The sequence below is a fragment of the Malaclemys terrapin genome, chromosome 9, assembly GCF_027887155.1.
Source record: "Malaclemys terrapin pileata isolate rMalTer1 chromosome 9, rMalTer1.hap1, whole genome shotgun sequence".
Classification (NCBI taxonomy): Eukaryota; Metazoa; Chordata; order Testudines; family Emydidae; genus Malaclemys; species Malaclemys terrapin.
The window spans coordinates 19044672-19065344 of NC_071513.1; the positions used below are offsets into that span (position 1 = coordinate 19044672).

General features: G+C 42.6%; 1 protein-coding gene across 1 annotated transcript in view; it reads left to right on the forward strand.

Annotated features, from left to right (window-relative positions):
* Window positions 1-15926, forward strand: part of ALG13 (ALG13 UDP-N-acetylglucosaminyltransferase subunit) — a 56878-nt gene extending 40952 nt beyond the window's left edge. The window contains exons 25-28 of the mRNA XM_054039696.1: window positions 99-224; window positions 10851-10891; window positions 12951-13131; window positions 14955-15926. Of these exons, the coding sequence (XP_053895671.1) occupies window positions 99-224; window positions 10851-10891; window positions 12951-13131; window positions 14955-15229 (623 nt within the window). The 3' untranslated portion in view covers window positions 15230-15926. The remainder of the gene's footprint in view (window positions 1-98; window positions 225-10850; window positions 10892-12950; window positions 13132-14954) is intronic.
* Window positions 15927-20673: the final 4747 nt, after the last annotated feature.

The following is a 20673-nucleotide window of genomic DNA, read 5'->3' on the forward strand; positions in this document are numbered from 1 at the left end:
ACTAACTGTACTGGCTAGTAGCTCACTTGTTTTAAAACTGTTGAAAATCTGATTTGAGACTGAATTTATTTTTAATTTTTTTTAAATTTTTTTTATAGTAGTGATTCCGTCAGTGCCATACCCATATCATCCAGCTCCCCCTCCCCCTGTCAGCGAGGTGGGAGATAGTAGCAGCATTCCTCCACCTTACTCCTGCGATCCCAGCGGCAGTGATCTACCTCGAGGTAAGAGGGATGCATTCTCCAACACTGTGCTCTTTCCCTTGTGTCAGCTGGCGCTCTCCTGATTGGAGATCACTGCTGTAGGATATACAATCTTTTTTACACACAAGATCACTTGTTAAATTTAAGTGCAACCCAGGATCTACCCCACCCCTGACCCGCTCACTCCATTCTCCCTCTTCCTCCCCACCTCCCCCCAGTCGCTCGCTCTCTCCCATCCTAACTCACTTTCACTGGGCTGGGGTAGGAGATTGGGGTTCGGGAGGGGGTGCGGGTTCTGGGTTGAGGCGAGGGGTTCAGAGTGTTGGAGGGGGCTCTGGGCTGGGCCTGGGGTTGGGGTGCAGGAGGGGGTTTGGGGTGCTGGCTCTGGGAGGGGGCTCAGGGCTGGGGGAGGGGAGGTTCAGGGTGCATGAGGGGGTATGGGTGCTGGTTCCAGTAGGGGGCTGGGGATTGGGATGTGGGCTCCCGCCAGGCAGTATTTGCCTCGGGCAGCTCCTGGTTAGCAGCGCAGTGGGGCTAAGGCATGCTCCCTGCCTGCCCCAGCCCCACGCTGCTCCCGGAAGGGGCCAATGTGTCCCAGTGAATCCTGGGGGGGGGGAGGCACATGGCTCCGCGCACTGCCCCTCTATGTAGACACCACCGCCGCAGCTCCCATTGGCCACAGTTCCCCATTCCCAGTCAATGGGAGCTGTGGGAGCAGTGTTTGCAGGCAAGAGCAGTGTGCAGACACTCCTGTCCCCTCACCTCACCCCACCCCACCCCCTGGGGCTGCAAGGGCATGCTGGCTGCTTCTGGGAGTGGCATGAGGCCGGGGTAGGCAGGGAGCCTGGCACACCCTACTGTGCCACCAGGGACTTTTAGCAGCCAGAGATCGTGATAATCTGGGAGAGTTTCCAGGATCAACCAGTCAATCGTGATCGACCAGTTGGTGACCACTGTCCTACAACAAGCTTAACAGAGAATATTTGTAGTGAGGAAACACTGCTCTGTACAGATGATGCAGAAGAGAAGGGACTATTAAGGTTGGTTATGGGGTTGGGGTATGCTTAATTTCACAATTTGGAAAGAAGCTTGTGCAGAGGTCTCAGGAGTGTGTTATGGAAGATTCAGCAAAGTAATTAACTTGTGGAGAAATAATGGGAAGCCCAGAGTTGTTTCAGCTGAGAGTCGCTTTCTGTTGTGATTTTTTTGTTGTTGTTCCACATAAGAAGCCAGTGAAGAATATGTCAATTGTTCCTGCCATAATTTTGAGAGTAAAGTATAATATAGGGGAAATCCTGGCCTCATCAATGTGAATTTTGCCATTGTCTTTAGTGGAGCCCAGATTTCATCCTATGGCTTTATCAACTGGAGTGTATATACTTCCCAGTATACAGCACGTTCACGCTCCTGTCCCTGATTATGCTGATGGTTTGTTTTTTTGTTTAATATCTGAAACTTACTACCAGTAGTAAACATGAAGAGAACATAAAGTTTGGCATCAGCCTTCAAGTTTTAGGCAGTGGTTTGCATCTTCTGGCTTCATCTCTTAAGTGGTAATGTTTACATCAGTCTGCTGTGCCCTGTCTTGAGAATTTCCATTAACTGTGCAAGATCACATTATACTGAGCAGTTTGGTAAATGACATACAAAATACTCTTTTTATGTTTGGAGTTAGTACCTAATAAATATCTCTCTCCTCCCTCCTGCCCTCTATACCTCTCAAAACAAAGTCAGAAATATATAATTCAAGAGAGCTTTGCTTGCTAATCCAATGAATGGCCTGCCCTCAATCTCTGGCATTGGCAAAATGCCTCAGTCCTATTACCAAGGGTGTGAGCACAATGGCAAGCTGTTCAGCATATATGGAACCCTCTGGATGCCCATTTGTGCTATATACCGTATACCATGTATATCTACAGTTGGAGGCTAATGAAGCTGATGATGAGCTGAGACACAATGTGTCTTGTCAAAGAATTCCTTTATCATCTGAGTATATAGGCTGGGCAGTTTAAATAAACTCCTCCCTCTTCTCTTACTCTTTACACAATCCTTTGATAGTGTCCTGCCTTGTCTTGTTTTGGGCTGCACCGAGGTTAAGCCTTCAGAGGAAGGGACTAGAGGAAAAATCTGTCAATCAAACTGCCTGTCCTTTTGATACAGACCTGCTGACTCTCATGATATAAAGAACATAGGCTGGAGAAAGCTAGAGCTCTGTGTAAAATGCAGGCACATGGGAGAAGGGTGTGACTTGAATTCTGGCTATAGCTGTACGTACGCTGATACTGCAGCACATACAATAGCTACAGTTATTTCTGCCTTCTCTGACTGGTAGTGAGCACAGAGGGGAGGCTATTTTTGGCAGTAATGAAGCCAAACTAGAGGTGAGCCGGAGTGTTCTCTAGAGAGCAACAGTGTGAGTTAGCTAGCAGCTTTGGGGTTTTTTTTTTTTATTCTAATAGAAAATTTCTGCTCATGGGTTGGTGTCCTCATTTTTTCTGCTGGATTTTTAATTAAATACACTGGGAACCTGGGATATGTTACATCTATGGCTACCTTGGTAACATTCCTCTGATACAGGAGATGACAATAGTATAGGTTTATACCACTGAACTCATTCAACAGTATCCAATTTTATCTCTGTGCTTCCATTGAGGTTTTGGTAGGGAAAGCGCCATGATGCTGCATCCAGATCTATCTTTGCAATGTATTGAACTATCTAATGTTGTTCAGGTCACACAACTTCTTGTGTCTGCAGCTTCTTCCAGCTGTCCCTGAATTTCAAAGACATTTGAGTACTTTACATCAGAAATTCTGTCACTTTGGTCTCTACTAGAGAGACTGCCCTCTATGAAGACTGAGAGCTGAAGGTGAACTGGCAGTAAACGTGGCTTTCATATTATTTATCTCAACATATTGCTATCTAGGGAAGCAACTTAATTTTTTAGGTTGTTTTCCCAATCTGGCAGCCACTTTTGACAATGAAACAGACCTAGGGGGAGAAGTCTGCTTTAGGCAATCGTCAAGAGTGGCTCTTTCATCTTGAGAGAGCTGTTAATGTAATGTTCTCCTGGTTCTTGCATTCAGGCCCCGTTCTAGTGCACTGGGACCTTCAGGCCACTTGACCCTATAATATACTTTTTCTGAGCTGTCCTTTGCAGCAGTTTGACAAGTGTTGAGCAGTCATGCTGCCATATTTTGCAGTGTCCATGTTCTACAATCTGGAGTGGCTGCCTCTTGGACAAGTGCCCTCTGAGGTCCTGTTTTCACTTCTTGCAGTCTTGAATTTCAACTTCTCGTTTGCTTTGTCCTTTTGCAGTACATTACAGAATCAAGCCCATGCTGCTTGTGTCCTTTAACTCCCGCTGAAGAAAACAGGAATTGAGGGTTAAGGGTTTTCAGCACTTTCATAGAATCAAGTGTTAAATGTGCAGAAGAGAATCTGGAGCAGATATGAGCTGAAGATCTTTTCCATAGAGGGCCAGCAGTTCTGTATTTCTCTCCCAGTTCAACCACTCCACAGAATTTTTTTTTGAGCTTCCTTTGGGGAAAGGCTCCAGACTTTTTTTAAATATAGTGTCTAGTATGGATTTTAGGGGAGAGGACTACAAATGAGTCCTGTGTAGTTTTAATATTAAGTATTGTGGTAAGTGGGCATGTTGCCTTAGTTTGTAATGGTTATGAAGCTTTCATTAAGGCATCCATAGGCCTGTGAGCAGGGAGTGACACAAATATTATATTGGTGTGGCAGTGCCTTTATAGTTAAGCTTGTGCCCCAACTTCTGTGTATAGGTCAAGCTTTCTAAGTCCTCCAAAGTGGACATGCTTAGTTGGAGTCACTTGAATTTGATGTGCCTCAGGAGGGTGCAGGGCAGCGTAGGGGACCCAAATTTGAAGCCATTGGAGCCAGGGGTTCCAGAGACGTCTTCCCAAAATAGTCATTTTAAAAAAATTTCTACGTGGCGGTGTGTGGTTTTTATTTATTTGCACAGGACTGGAGAGTAAACTATTGATATGACATTAGTCAAAATGGTCTCAGTCTTTCAAATTTTACCCAATATAGTGCATGGCACCCGCTAAATCTTTGGATGACCCAAATTGAGAGCTGTATTTAAGAAGGGGAAAAAAAAGAAAAAAAAAAAGGAAGATGTTAACACACTATGCATGAACCAATAGAGAAAAATGGCTAGAGGGTTTCCATTCTCACCACCATTTTATATGCTCTAAAGCTCGACTCTTGTAAGTACTGTAAAATTTGAATGGCTAATTGGATTGCTTTGAAATTTGGTGTGCCTCCGTGGCAGTAGCATTCATGATTCAAATTTGGGGTCATTGAACCCAGGCGTTCCCAAAGAGCACCCCCTCCCACCCAAACACCAGATTTCTTCTGCTGCCTTGCATTGAGTGATCTGACTGACTGACTGAATTAGACCTCTGTTGAACTCACCCTTCAATTAACTAAGGAAAAGTTAATTACAAGCCCCCACCAAAGACAAAGGGCGTTCTGAACTGAGTGACTGGAGGTTGCTACAGTTTGAGTTGTGGGTGGCAACTTGAGTTTAAGAGGAATATAATCAAAGGATTTTGGGGAGCAGGGTAGAAATTTGACGTGTGAATTCTTCCTGTGAAGTGTGAAAGTTTCTAGGTGGGTTGTGGTTTTTCGGGGCGGGGGAGGGGAGGTTGTGTGTAGGCTTAGATCAAACTGTTGATGTGATGTGGGTCAGAATGGTCTCAATCCATCAGTTTTTACCCACGATAGTGCATGGCAGCCACTGAGTCTTTGGGAGGCCCAAACTGTGAACAGCATTTAAGAACACGTTCACTTCACCTACATAAATGTGCAGCCTGGAAGGATTATAGTGCGTATGCACCAATGAGGAAATGAACAGTAAGAAGGTTTCTAAGCACCCACTTTATGCTTGCCTGGGTAGTTTGAGGGAATATGCAGATGCCACTGCCCTTGTTGAGCACCCTGTCACGGATGTTTCTAGTCAGAACCTTTCTACACCTGTGCAATAAAGATTTAATATCTCATGTTGCTTGCTACAGGTTGTCTGTTATATTACAGCATGGATTTTACTTTGAGGTGGTTTACTGTGAACACAGCAAAATAGTCAGCTGCTGGTCTAACCAAAGTTGATGTTGTTGGGAACAATAGCACTAGAGACAGAGGATTTTGTCTGGCGGGGGTGGAGGATGGGACGAGGGAAAGGGGTTGCAGCTGCAGAGGGCAATATGCATGGGTGATGGGCAGCTCTCTGGTTGTTTGAGAACATCTGTATCTTACTAGTCCCTGGGGTATATGGAGAGGTGGCTAATTTATTTTGGGGGCAGATTAATGTGGTGTTTCCAAAGACATGTCGTGCGGAAGTTTGGAACTGACCGCACCGATACTTTGACTGCTGAGGGAAAAGAAATGCATGCGCTGCCAAGATTGCCAGCTTATGAATCCTGGGTGGTTCCTGGATCACGAGGATGCAAAAGTTGGCAGGAGCGTGAAGAGTACCCCTTGAAGTGGGGCTTGCTGACTGCAGGCTGCTTTGGCTTGGTATGCAAATTGGGGGGCATGATACAGACACTGCCTAAATGACTACTAACTCCTGCCTATAATATAGCTTTTTCCTGTTTAAAAAAACGAAAACAAAACAACTAGGGAATTCGGTGGCAAAAAATGATGAAAAAAGAGGTAATATTGGTTGGTGTCATCCCTTTGAGTTTTGCTTAATTTAATGTTTTGCAAATGTCTGAAAACCAGGAAATGTGCAGTTAAGGTGGCTCTTGTAACCTTAACTCTTCCCTCTTTCAGCAGTGTCCCAATACATCCTGCTAACACGCACACCTTTACTCTGCCATCCCTGCAGTTGCTGAAATGTAAAAACTCCTCACTTCCTTTTACAGCTCATTCAGTCTCATTCACAGATTCTATCTAGCACTATTAAAGGACAAAACAGAAAAAAAATCTGGTTTTGCTCTATTTTTGTTTAAAGCTTGACTGAACAGATGTGCATGTTACAAGTGTTCCTCTTGGTGTAGGTTGGTAGTCACTGCAAGAGTCAGAGCGACCCAAGTGTTTTTTAATGGCTTTCATACATCCACATCTCTTTGAACTTTCAGAATCTGTTCTGGATTCCCCTCCCTACAGAGTTAATTTAGGATGCTTGCATGCGCGCACTCTTACTGCATGCACCATTATATTTATTGAAGTTGTCAATGTCTGGTTATTTTGTGAGTCCTGTGTTTGAGACAGTTTCTCCCTCCCTGCATTAGCATTCCAGACAGATCAGAGACTGCACTAGTAAAACTCTTATCCAGAAAACTATTTCTTGAGGTCTTGTAAGGTGATGCTAAATTCTTGGTGACTATGATTGTCTTGTATTTATATATGAAGCTCATTAGCCTCACAGCTGCTCTGTTTGGCAGGTGTCACATTGTGGCTATATTTTACTGACTACTATTCTGGTTTCTGTAAACGTAAAAGAGCATCGTAAACAAAAATGGGCTCCCTCCTGCATTTGCTGCTGATCCAGTGTTCCACGGACATCACTATCTTCAGTATTAGCCTGTCATTTCATTCTTCTAGTGTCTTATGTTCTGTTATCTTCACTATGTAATGGCTGCTCCATTCAGCGCTTAGAACTGATGCTTATTTTGCATAGATTTGCATAATAATTGAAAAGTAAAATTAGATTTTTTTTTAATTTACCCTAAATGTGAATGAGTCTGCTGCTAGATACTATAGAGAAAGCATTTATGTTGCTCTTTCAGCATACTTTAATGCTTCAGTATCGTTATGGTTAACATTGTCACAGCCAAAGCAGTGTCACTAGGATGGCCCTCAGGGTAGGGTTACCATATTTTGTGCCTCCCAAAGGAGGACACTCCCACGGGGCCCCGGCCCCACCCCCCACCCTGCCCCCGCCCCAACTCTGCCCCTTCCCCCAAAGTCTCCGCCCCCTCCCCTGCTTCCCGCGAACATTTGATTCGCGGGAAGCCTGAAGCAGGTAAGGGGGAGTGTGGGGGGAGGAGGCACGGCCCAGGCTGGCCCCGGCCCTGGGGAGCCGGGCCCGGCCCCCGGCTGACCACCCCCGGCTCGCCCAGCACTGCGGTCCCCGGCCCGTCCCCTGGCCGAGTACCGCCGGTCCCCAGCCCGGCCGCCGGCCCGTCCCCCGAGCCCCTGGCCTGGCCTGGCACTGCTGGCCCGGCCCCCGAGCACCCGCACGGCCGGCCCGGCATGTCCCGATTTTCCCGGACATGTCCGGCTTTTTGGGCTTTCCCCCTGGACGGGGATTTGGAGCCCAAAAAGCTGGACATGTCCGGGAAAATCCAGACGTATGGTAACCCTACCTCAGGACATAAACTCATTGCCTGCAGGGGTGGGGAAGAATTCATGCATACATAGAACAGATAACTGGATAGATTATGGTCTGTTTTGAAATGTCAAATAATGAGGGGTGACCCTAGTTGAGATGGAGAAACTAACCATCTTTCATTCCATTCCATGGTCAGGTTTTAATTCTTTCTTTTTTAAAAAACTAAACAATCTCAAAACCCTGTAAATATCAATAAAATGAAATCCTGAAGTACAAAATTAAGTGGGGGTTTTTAGCCCCATGGTCCTGCCCAAACAGATTTCCACTAATATTTCTGAAAATGTGGGAGGTGTAGAACTTTTTCAGCTCACTTTTAGAGATTGGGAACAGAAGCAGTAGTTGACATTTTCTTAAAATAATCAGTAATGTGTGAATATCTTGAGATTACCTGTCTTTAGTGAGTCCATGTGGAGCTTTGCCTCCCTTTCCTCTTTGCCTATTTTCCTGGATTGTGTGTGAAGCACAGAGAAATAGCCTCCTGATTGCTGCAAATCACAATAAACCAAGTGCAGTGCAAGTTGGCATGCAGTGAAGAACCCTGCAGATCTGAGCTGGTAATACTCTCCTGTTCACACAAAGCATCTGTCTATTTCAGATAAGTGCTATAGCTTTTTTCTTTGCTGTATTGCTGTAGAGGGCTGAGAGATTAGAAGGAATTTTCAGTTAACTTTAATGTAGGCCCCTAATCTGGAACTAAAGTTACCCATTTCTTTCCCTAATTCTCTGAAATATAGTCAGTGAGACCAGCCAAGAATCTCATGTTTTACTGTTGCTCCTACCCATTTCCAAAATTGCACTGTAGAACAAAAAACTGTGTATTCCTGCCAGAATTGCAAATTTGAATATTCTAGACCATTTCACATTTGGGAAGAAGTAGTATGTTTGAGTTCAAAATCCGATTTGTTCTTGGTGAACAGTTTGAGGTCATCCTCGCTTTTGGGATTACTCCTTAGTGTACCATATAATTGCCCAGGACTATATTATCTCTTCCCTGGGAAGGAAGCAAATAAATTGGAAAATGGAAGTTGGACGGGTGTAGAAAACTGGATGCATTCTATCCTTCCAGGTGTCAGCGTCTGTGTAGAGAGAGAGGTGGCATGCTTTTTTATTGCATAGAGCTAGAAGACGTGGGGGAATCCTAATTTACAACTCCACAAATCTTGGTACTGTGTGGAATGCTGCCCCACCATGCTACTTGCAGGTCCCCACTTCCCTTAGCAGCACGTATATCTTGGTAAATATGCAAATCTTGGTGCCTCAGAGTAACAACTGCAGAGCAGGAATTAATAATGGGTAGAGACAGTATTCAGTTTTGGCTGTTGTTGGGGCCTAGTCATACATGCCATAACCATATGCATTTCTGTATGTGTAGAGTGGCTGCAGATGAATTGTTGCTGGTTTATGATAAGGCAGCTTGCAATGTACTCCTTCCTCCTCTGCATGCTTCCAGACTAGCATTATGAAGTTGTCTTTCCATAGTGAAAATGGAGGGAGCACAGGCCCTTGGAGAAAGGTCTGTAGTATTCTTGTTTGCAGAGAAGATGCTTATCAGTCAAATCAGTTTGGGAACATAGTATTTTAGTGACCTTTTCGTTGTTTGCATTACATAGAATGCAAAATTTAGTTTCATTGAGCCACATTTTGTGAAGCAATTTTCCCATAGAATGTCACTTTCTGTCTTAATGTTTTACTACCACAGATAGATTTATCAGTAAATAATTGTTGGCAACAAACCTAACCAATCTGTAATCTAGTATCTGCCAATAATTTCAGATAATGGCTGCATCTTTCCATACCTTTTTACTGTGATCAGATACATGCTAAATTCTGGATTTCATATTCTGTGTGCATGGTGTTGGAAGTCCATAATAAGGAACGTTCACCTTTGCTCCTAGAGAGACAAGGTGGGTGAGGTAATGTATTTTTATTGGACCAACTTCTGTTGGTGAGAGAGATTTCGAGTTTACATAGAGCTCTTCTTCAGGTCAGGTCCACACACTCACGTCCGCTGACATTTCATAAGACTCTTGTGTCTAAAGTACTGTTTTAACAGAAGTAAAGCAGACTACATCAGAACCCCGTTTATCCATTCTAATTGGGACCAGGGCCAGATCGGATAATCAAAAATCCGGATAAGCCGGAGAATGGGAAAGTACAATGCTGCATCGCCATCTAGTGGCCACAACAGACAGTGTCCCCTTATGGACCTGTGTGTGCTGGTTGTCCTGTTAACACTGATGGCAGGTCTACACTATGGGGTTAAGTCGACCTAAGTTAAGCAACTCCAGCTACATGAATAACGTAGCTGGAGTTGACAAAGCTTAAGTCGACTTATTGCAGTGTCTACACCAAGCTGGGTCAATGGGAGAAACTCTCCCATTGATTGATTTACCTTACGCTTCTCGTTCTGGTGGAGTACCGGAGTAGACGGGAGAGTGATCTGTGGTTGATTTAACGGATCTTCACTAGAACCGCTAAATCAATCCCCCTGGTGGATCAATTGCCGCAGCATCAGTCCACGGTAAGTGTAGACATATCCTGAGAACTAGGTAGTGGAGGATCAAATAAACAGGATTCTGTTGTACATGTATAGCAGCACTTCTTACAATTATTCCCCTTGCCCAAAGAAACAAATTAGTTAATATGTAAAAACATTAATTTAAATTACAAATCTTTTGGAAGTTGCTTCCAACGTAAATTTTACGTCCACGTTTTCAAAAATGACTGTTTTGGGCCTTAAATGTTGGTTGCCTAATTTGACAAACTGTTAGGTTTTGATTTTCAGAAAGTGTTTGAATACTGAACCTCTGAAAATCAGGCCCTATTGAGTGCCCAAAATAGCCAATCACTTCTGGAAAGCTAGGCCATAGTAATTTATACTTTTTAATATATCCTCATTTGTTTTAAGGTTTGTAATAAGAGTTGATGGATTATAGTTATTCTGTGAAGAGCATCATTGAACAAACAATTTATAGCAATACATTAATTTTAGTTTTGGCTTGTTAATGTATTACTTGTCAAAATGTTTAATCCAGTTTTTATTGTGCTAAACTACATAGATTGTTTACACGTGTGCTAACTTCAAGAATATCACCTTTGAAAATAGTCAGATTCTGAATTCTTTATTCTAAAAATACATTCAGAAAAAGAATTGCTGTCTGATTGAACAATTTTATTTTTATTCATTTACATAGCTTTAACAAGACCACAAACAGAGGACTGTTTCTGGGTGGTTTTTGTCCACAATCCTCAATAATGATAGTATGTTTTCTAATTTCAGATACAAAGGTATTGCAGTATTATTTTAACTTGGGCTTGCAGGTAAGTGCTTGTCAGATATGGTATGGTAAACCGCTTGTACAATATCACCTGTCTTGACAGATGCATTGATGTGTCTGAACAGGGCTTTTAAGTGTTCTGAATTTGCTTCCTGTGCACTTGGCTATTAGTACGTGCATGTGTGCATGGAAGAGACTAAATTTACAGTGCAGGAAGTTTGAGTTGTAAATTGTGAAGCTCATAAAGAGCATCTACATGTAGTGAGTTTCATGTCGGTGGCTTTATGAAGATGGATGGGTAAATCCTTGTTCTTACCATTTATATGGAAAGCGTAGGTAAAGCAGAGAAGTTCAAGGTTAAGTGCCTGGTCAAGTGCCTATTGAAATCAGTGGGAAAATTCTTCTGGGTTCCATGTGTTTTGCCCAAGACAATTGAGGAAGTCAGCAGGAACAGAACCCAGGTGCCAGATTTTGATTTCTACTACAACAATTAAGTCCATGGTAACTCCTCACTCCCAGCTGATGCTCAAACAGCCATGTGATCTAGTTGACTTTAGAGTTATTAATAATCCAGGGGTGAAACTTGAGCATTATTATCTAGGTATGGGGCCCCAGTGCTCAGGGTTCCTACCGACTCTATGCCCTTACCACCCACCCTATGATGGTAGAGGGTTCTTGGCACCTGTCAGGATAAGGTCCTTACAGAATGCAATAAGACATTCTACATTATAGAAATTACTAATAGAGACTAAATTACTAATAAATATAGAAAAGGTATTGCCAGTATGTGGCACACCAAAAAAGGTGGTATGAGATGCTATTGCTCAGCAGGAGGGAACTCAGTACAGGAACTCCTCACTTAAAGTCGTCCCTGTTAACGTTGTTTCGATGTTAAGTTGCTAATCAATTAGGGAACATGCTCATTTAAAGTTGTGAAATGCTCCCTTCTAACGTCGTTTGGCAGCTGCCTGTCTTTCAGGAAGAGCAACCCGTTGCAGCTAGCTGGTGGGGGCTCGGAATCAGGGTGGACCAGCAGCCCCCCGATCAGCTCCCCGTTCCCCTAAGTTCCCTGTGAAGCAGCTGTCCCTCCCCACACTGCCATGTGCTGCTCCTGCCCTCTGCCTTGGAGCTGCTCCCAGAAACTCCTGCTTGCTGTACGGGGAGAGGGGGAGAAAAAGGGGGCTAATGTCAGGGTGTCTCCTCCTCCCCCCTGCTCCTGCACCCCGCTTACCCCATCTTCCATAGAGCCAGGGGGACACACCACGAGGGAGGGAGCTTCTAGGCAGTAGCTGCTGTCTCAGGTCTCAGCAAGCTGATTTAATTAACAAGGCAGTGTACTTAAGCCTGGGGTCAGCTACTTAAAGGGGAAATGTGCATTTTTTTTGTCTGTCTGCCCTCCCTCCTTTCCTGCTGCCTTGTAGAGTGTTGCGAGAGTTAACCCTTGAGGGCTCAGTCAATTGCTAGTTCATTTAGCAGTAAGGCATTCGCTGGGAAATATCCCACCCTCTGACTCCTCCACCTCAACCAAGCTTCACAATCATCATCACTGTGTACCAGTATTAAATTGTTTGTTTAAAACTTCTAGTGTGTGTGTATATATGTGTGTGTGTGTATATAATGTGTATATACACAAGTCTTTTGTCTGGTGGAAAAAAAATTCCCTGTAACCTAATCCCCTCATTTACATTAATTCTTATGGGGAAATTGGATTCGCTTAACATCCTTTTGCTTAGTCGCATTTTTCAGGAACATAACTACAATGTTAAGTGAGGAGTTACTGTACTAGAATCGCATCTGCCCTCTGATTCTGATGGAATAGATAATACTGATATGTTGCAAACTAACACCTATGCCAGCCTCTTCTGCAGTAGAAATTCCTCAAAATGCCTTCTCTTCCTGTATGTTAATGTTTTTAACACTTTTAATTCTTCGGGAGGGTATAAATACAGTTAAGAAAAGTGCTTTGGGGGGGTGGGGTGTTTTGGTGACTTTCTGGCAGTCTGCAAAATATAATCTGTGTACAACATTAAGTGCTACTGAGGTTGGGGGAGGAAAGTGCACACGGACCATAAAACTTCTCTCCTTACTTTGAATTTCCTAAGTATTACCATCAGAGCTATTGGCATTCCATGGTGTACATGCAACAGGTACCACCGCCATCACCTGTAGAAGCTTACTCAGCATACACTGAGCCTGCCCCCATGGTGGATCAGTCAGTACCTCAGTTGTACACTGACGTTGGGAGGAATGATGTCCGGCAAGTTCCCCTGGAAACAGCAAATGGTTAGTATTTTAGGCTGACCATTTGTGTATGTGAGTGTGAGCCATTAAGTAGAAATGGGCATCCTATTGTTGATTTACCAGTTGACACGACATAATTGATATGGTCCTTTTTCCTTGCTTTGTCAAATGAAATTGCAGACCAACGTGACTCACTGCTGTAGCTCACTGGAGTAGTGTAATGGGCCTGTTTACATTTCCCATTAGATGAGAAATGATGAATTGCATATAATGGCCTCTGGAATTGATGAAAACGTGTGTGTGTAGGGAGGGTTAAAATAGAGTACTGATGTAAAATGAGGATAGTGTATGATCTGTCTAGGTGGGTGACAGGAGATAGTCTTGTATCATTTTAAAAATGATTGTTCATTATCCACAGCCAGGAATAGATGCTGGGGGAAAAAATCAAAATTGACTATGTGAGCCCTGCTCCTTTATAGGCTATCTTAGGGTTAGGCGTCTGCTGTTTCTAATATATTACTTAAGTTTGTGATTTAGAATTGCTGATATTCAGGGCTAGGTAACACCATCAAGAAACACAAATAATATTTTTGGCTCTACCTTGGTAGACGAGCTGCTTTTCTAGGAAGGACTTTTTTCCCAAAGCTGTGCGGGAGGTTGAGTGTTTAAAAAGTTTACTTTTTTTTTTTTTTTTTTTTGGCTGACCCACAGCAAACGAAAATGATGCTTGTATTTTTAAAAAAACAAATCCTAAATTTTGAGTACTAGTAGCTTTTTCCTTTGTCCCTTTTTTTTTAAAAAAGGAATACTGGAACCATGGTTAGTGGACTCTATTAGATGTCTTGGCTATCTAAACCGCCATTATCGCTGGCTCTCTTCCACTGTGTATGAAGTTACAGCAGGGGTCGGCAACCTTTCAGAAATGGTGTGCCGAGTCTTCATTTATTCACTCTGATTTAAGTTTTTGTGTGCCAGTAACACATTTTAACGTTTTTAGAAGGTCTTTTTCTAGAAGTCTGTAATGTATAACTAAACTATTGTTGTATGTAAAGTAAATAAGGGTTTTAAAATGTTTAAGAAGCTTCACTTAAAATTAAATTAAAATGCAGAGCCCCCCAGACTGGTGGCTAGGATCTGGGCAGTGTGAGTGCCACTGAAGATCACACATGCCATAGGTTGCCTACCCCCTGAGTTACAGCAACACTTAGCTCAACCCAACAGTTTTGTAGGTTTATTTTGAGTTGGGGGGGGAGGGAGGGAAGGGGCTGTGTTAAATGAGTAGAAGATGTCAAAGGTCAGATGTCTGGCCTCATTAAAAAGTCTCTGATATTGCGCTAATTGAGTAAAAATGGTGGAAACTGGCATATCTTTGTCACAGTATCTTGCCAAAACTATTAATTGATCAATGACCATTACACAGGCTTGCAGTTTTGCTGCAATTATAACCTATTCTATTAAGTTTCTTTACCCCATATCCATCACCATGGTATCTGGTCAGAGGTTACAAAAAGAGGTGTTCTTTCATTTTGTTTTTTAAATCCCCTACTGCCCACCAGAGAAGTTCAAAAAGGGGATTTGCCCTTCCTCTGAGCCTCAACAAAATGAAATACAATCAATAGGCAATGAATACTTAAACAGACATGGGACACATCTGTGAATGAGCAGGTTGCCTTCCAGACTTATTCAAGAGCCGAGATGGTCTCCTTGTCAGTGTACACATCATATGGGCATAAATTGTTATTTATCGAGATAAGTTCTGTGTTGTCAGGGTCTAAAATTGTTTTAGTTGTAATGAAGGACTGCATAAAAATGCATTGCATTAAAAATGGCCAGAATGTTAAAATATGTCATCTATGTGTTTTCAGGTACTTTCCAAAATGTAGAGCCTCCACCTCCATCCCATGGAACAGTATATTATCCAGTAGTGACAGATCCCTATGGCCAGCCACCATTACCTGGGTTTGACTCTTGCATCTCTTTAGTACCTGCCTATCATTATGTTAGCCCTTGGCATCCCGCAAGTCCATCGTATGGTAATTCTTCACGACTTCATAATACTGTAAATCCTGGACAGTTGCATCAAGTCAGCTATGTTACCTCACCTAATCCTGTATCACATTATGTACCTCAAAGTATGTAAGGCCAAGTGATGTAAACTCACTTCTTGCACTAAAGTTTTCTTGTTTTCTCTGTTAGTATTGTTTCAGTAGTGGCTGGTAAGCTGTTTTGTGTGTTTCATTTACATGTTTCTCTTTTGGTTTATATTAATGGTAAAACTCTGTTTTAGTAGTCTATATTGGAAAGTAAAACTATTGTATAGCAAAGAACACGAAGCTTATATTCAACTGTACATAATATATAACAATGCAATTTGTCTTTCATGACAGTATATATAAATTATCACTTACCTTCATCAATCAGTACAATGTATGGAGGAGTTACTCTTGCACAAGAAAACGATGTATCTTACATATTTTACCAGTTTGCTTGTAATGGTAACCTATTTCATTACTTAAGCAGGAGAAAGGTTGCGTCCCAGTCCATTTGAGGAAAGTCATTACTATTGAAATAGGCTGCTTTTCTCAGTTCTGAACAAAACATATCAGCCAGGTGTGTTCTCCAATAGAAACTACTTATTTGTAATCGTTGCTCTTTCTCTGTTTAATTTTGTTCAGTATAGTCTTGAGGTATTAGAAGGTGGGAGAGTGCTCGGCATTGTCATGTTCTGCTGTATACGGTTGTATTTGTGAGAGAGCCTTGGTTCACGAAAGTCACCCTGCACAAATGGTGGTAGAAGTGGTGTTTGACTTGCACTAAATAAACAAAAAAGCATCTAACCTATGGAAATGAGTCGTCTTTTCTGACCAAAAAACCCTCCTTAATGTCCCTGCGAAGTAGATTAAGAGGCTTGTGTTAAGAAATCACATAAGTTTTGTGGGTTTGTTTTGGTTTTTTTTTTCTTATGGGACATAGGAGACAATTGGACTGAACATAGTCCCCAAAATTCCTGCTTTGAGTCACTAGTGAAATGAGGATAACATCATCAAGCAGAAACTTGTTCTACTGCCAAAAAGCCAGTGCAGTACAAAACTACTTCTGTTGCTTTTCAGATGGTAGTCCAATGAGGCGTTGCTGTACAAACGGATACTTTTCCTTGTCATACTCACTGAGGACTGTTGTGTGCATGTGACACACGTGCTCTCTCTTACACTGAGGTCCCTGTGGTAGGGGGTCTACCCCACACAGTTGGTGAAAGACTTAATGTGGGCTTGAGAGGCCAGTTAACCCACCTGATTGCACTTTGAGGCTAAGCAAGGCCTCATTAAATATGAATCCCAGCTGGGTAGTGCTATAAAGAGAGGCAGCCTGAAGCAGAAAGAGGTTGCAGGGAGAAAGGGAAGAACTCTGCAGTCTCTCTTGGTAATGAGAAGGGGAAGACCTGCAGGAATAAGAGCTCCTGCAGGGTAAGGAGGAAGACCAGGGAGTGCTACCTGAAAGACACAGGATTGGAGCAAGCTGTGGCTGATCCTGACACAAGGACAGGAACTGGGCCTCTGAGAAGAAATCCTGGGTGACGATGCTCATTACAAAGAGCCCAGAAAGGGTTAGCGGAAAAGGCTTGAGGGAAGGCTAATAGTAAGTAGTAGTCCAGGAAGGCAGTGCCAAGGTGTCTAACAGAGCAGAACTTGGCGGCTGTTTTATAGGGTCCTTGAACTGGAACCCACTGTAATGCAAGGGCTTTTGTTCCTTGATTAGCCCTTTGGAAGATGGCGTTAAGCTCCCTGATTTAAAGGGATGGATAAGAGCAACTTAATGTCCTGAGAGAAGGATGTAAGCATCATGGGGCAAAGAGTTGGGGTCAAGGATCAGATGTAAGGACATTCTGTCCACTCAGAAGAAGTGGGGAAAAAATGTGACGTGGTGAGAGAGCTGAGTAGTGAGAAGAGGATCCAGGGGGATCCAGAGCAACTGTTGGAGGGGAGCAGCTAGAGAGGAGTCCACTTTTTTACTGCCCCAAATTTGTGTCAATGGGAAGGTGACTTTCCACAGTTGTTGGGGTTTGGATTTGACATGGCCTTGATGTTGAGGTGTTTGTTTCCATAAAGGCAAGAAAAATATAGGGTTTTTAATTAATTAAAAACCCTAAATTTAATTGTCAATTTTTAACCTTATTTACACTGTGTATACTTGTTCCCTGGTTGGGTGGTGCCACCAATTTTGAAATAATTTTATATCTTCTCTGTTGGTCCATTTTTTTTCTAAAGCTTTGAGCGTGTATTGGTTATTGATGGGCTGACACAGCTTGACATCACAACTGCAGTGAATACTCTCTAGGGTATGTCCCTTTGGGAGAATTTTCATTAAGGTTCCCTGTGTAAAATTCTCTAGAAAATAGTTTCCTCTTCACCAGCCTCAGGGAAAAAGTGCTTTCCACCATTAGGGGTTTTTAAAATACCCTAAATTTCTTTTGCTCTAAATTTAGCTGCTGCTAATTGAAGGTTAGTAATTGCTGAAAGTAGACATCCCACCAATAGGACATGCTACCGATCCCTATTTGGACAAAGGAGCTTAACTTTTTTTAATTGGGTGACTTTTTGCAATGTTCTCCTTTTCCCCCTAGCCCCACCCCCATCACCTCCGTGCCATAGCATACAAAGAATGGAAACTGCACTTCAAAACGTTTGTCAAATTCTATAAGGATAGTCCTGGTGTAAGCAGATATTAGAGGACATGTCCTAGAATTAATTCAGAATGTACAAACAGTTCAGAGTTGTTAAACTAGATAAATTTTGATTCTCTAGAATTATTTCAGAACTTCTAGGTCCTTTGATGGGTAGGAGGCTCTAACTAAGCCTTATCAGTTTATAATGGTAAAGACTTGATTTTGAGACCTTTAAAATAATGGGTAGTGGTTGTCTTTAAATCCCCTACTCGGATTAGAAAATATTAACTTTAAATTCTAAACCACAGAAGTCAGTGGCTTTTTGTTTTGTTTTAATTTGTATCTGTTTTGTTGATTTTATGGAAAACGCCTCAAGAATATAATTACTCAGACTCCTAGCAGGATAAGCTAGTACATCACATCTGTACCTCTGCAACATCTTGCTTAGATTATAGGATTATTCTGCTTGAAAAAGGAAGATTAGTTGTGGCAAATTTAATGGCTTTCAATGAAGATGAGTAGAGATTTAGATTTTATCAACTCTAGCTCTAAAGAGAGTTGCTACTGTTCCTTCTCTGGTCAACTTGCCAAGTCTTTGGACTGAAACTGTTGAAGTAGCTGCTTTGCTGCAAGAAATCATATTGATACTTAGATCTCAAATCTTTAGTAGCTCAGAACAGTAAGATGGCATCACAAACAGGCATGGCTATGGTTTGCCATCTTAGTCATTTTGGTACCCTGAAATTTAGCCAATGAAGGTGCAAGCATGCTGGTTGAGCTCTCCAACGCCAGTTAGGGGATTTGGATGTGCAGTCCTCATTCCCATTAATTTTAATGGAACTTGAGTGTCCAAGTCCCCTACCAGTTTTTGAAAATCAACTGTTGAATCTTATTACTCGAAACATAGACACCCCAACTTGAAATCTAGTCACTCTTTTTATACATAAATATGTGTATATGTTCCTGGTTACCAAACACTTGATGGAAGCTTTGTATCTTTTGACATGCAGCTTTTCCATTTTCTTCTTCCTACTTGCTTGTTTCAAAGAGCACATTGTAATATTCAAAAAGGTACATGCACATTCTCTCTTCCCCACCCTCCCTCATAGGAAAGGAGAAGGAAAAGAGGTTACTGCAACACAAACCATTCCTCCTTGGAACAGGTTTTTTTTAGTTGTTTAACCTTTTGAGTCATGTGACTGACTTGCTCTTTTGAGTGCTTTTTTTTTTTTTTTTAACCTGCCTGATCCTTAGAACACATTAAAATGTTTGTATCATGGAGACATCAAATGCTTTTCCATGTCAGACAGCAACTCAGTCCATTGCAGACACCATCTATTGCAGCCAAAGACTGAATGGGACTCCTCGGAGCTTGCTCAATTCTTCCTCTTAATGGTCATTGTTGAGCAGAATATGGAACTCCTTTACTTTGCCTTGTCATGTACATCACCACCTTGCACCGTCAGTGAGGACTGAACCTGATGCATCCAGCACCAAAAGCACGAGCCTTTTTCACCTTAGCTAAAGGAGTAATTGTTACTTAGTCGTGGTAATAAGCTGTTGTTCTCTCTGTGACGGGTTGGATCACAGAAACCCCCTTGGGAGCTGCCACCCGATGTGCAGAGACTACCTCTGCTCCTATTTTCCCCACCAGCTTAGGACTCCAGCACCCTGTCTTGCTGAGCCAGACACTCCCGTCTGCTCCAACACAGACCCAGGGTCTGAATCACTTGCCCCGAAGCTGCAAGTTTACCTGAAAACAGCTCACAGCTGTGTGCTTGTCTTTAGCACTCAGATGCCCAACTCCCAATGGGGTCTAAACCCAGATAAATCCATTTTACCCTGCATAAAGCTTATGCAGGGCAAACTCATAAATTGTTCGCCCTCTATAACACTGATAGAGAGATTTGCACAGTTGTTTGCTCCCCCAGGTATTAATCCATACTCTGAGTAAATTACTAAATAAAAAGTGATTTTTATTAAATACAGAAAATAGGATTTAAGTGGTTCCAAGTAGTAACAGACAGAACAAAGTAAGTCACCAAGCAAAATAAAATAAAATGCGCAAATCTATGTCTAATCAAACTAAATACAGATAAGTTCCTCACCAGTTCCAGAATGCTCCCTTTTACAGGCTAATCTCCTTTTAGCCGAGGTCCAGCAATCACTCACATCCCCTGTAGTTACTGTTGTTTGTTCCAGTTCCCTTAAAGTATCGTTGGGGGGGGGGTTGAGTGACTCCTTCCTTAGCCAGCTGAAGACAAAATGGAGGGGTCTCCCATGGGTTTAAATAGACTCTCTTGTGGGTGGAGACCCCTCTCCTCCCTCCTATGCAAAGTCCAGCTCCAAGATGGAGTTCTGGAGTCATCTGGGCAAGCCACATGTCCCTGCATGACTCAGTCTTTACAGGCCGAAGCCATTGTTCACATGGTATCTTGCATGTCTGCAGGAAGACTTCTTATGTGGATTGGAGCATTCCAAGATGCATTGTTCCCCAAAAAGAACAGGAGTACTTGTGGCACCTTAGAGACTAACAAATTTATTAGAGCATAAGCTTTCGTGGACTACAGCCCACAAGTGTTTCCTGATCAGGTACTTAACCTGCCGAATTCCTTCCTAAAGAAGCTGACCTAATGGCTCGCAAAGCTTACTTAGAAACCAAGCAAGCATACAGCCCATGTTCTTAACCTCAAGTAGAAAATGATATATATATGTACAAATAGGATGAATAGATACAGTAGACCATAACCTTTACAGAGATATATTACATGGCACAGGCAGCACAAAACATACTCCAGTTATGTCATACATACATTTATAAGCACCCCCCCATAAAGCCTTATGGGGTACGCTGTCACACACTCTGTAGAGCAGTGGCTAGAAGGGGACATGAAACATCCAGCATGTTATACTTGGAAATA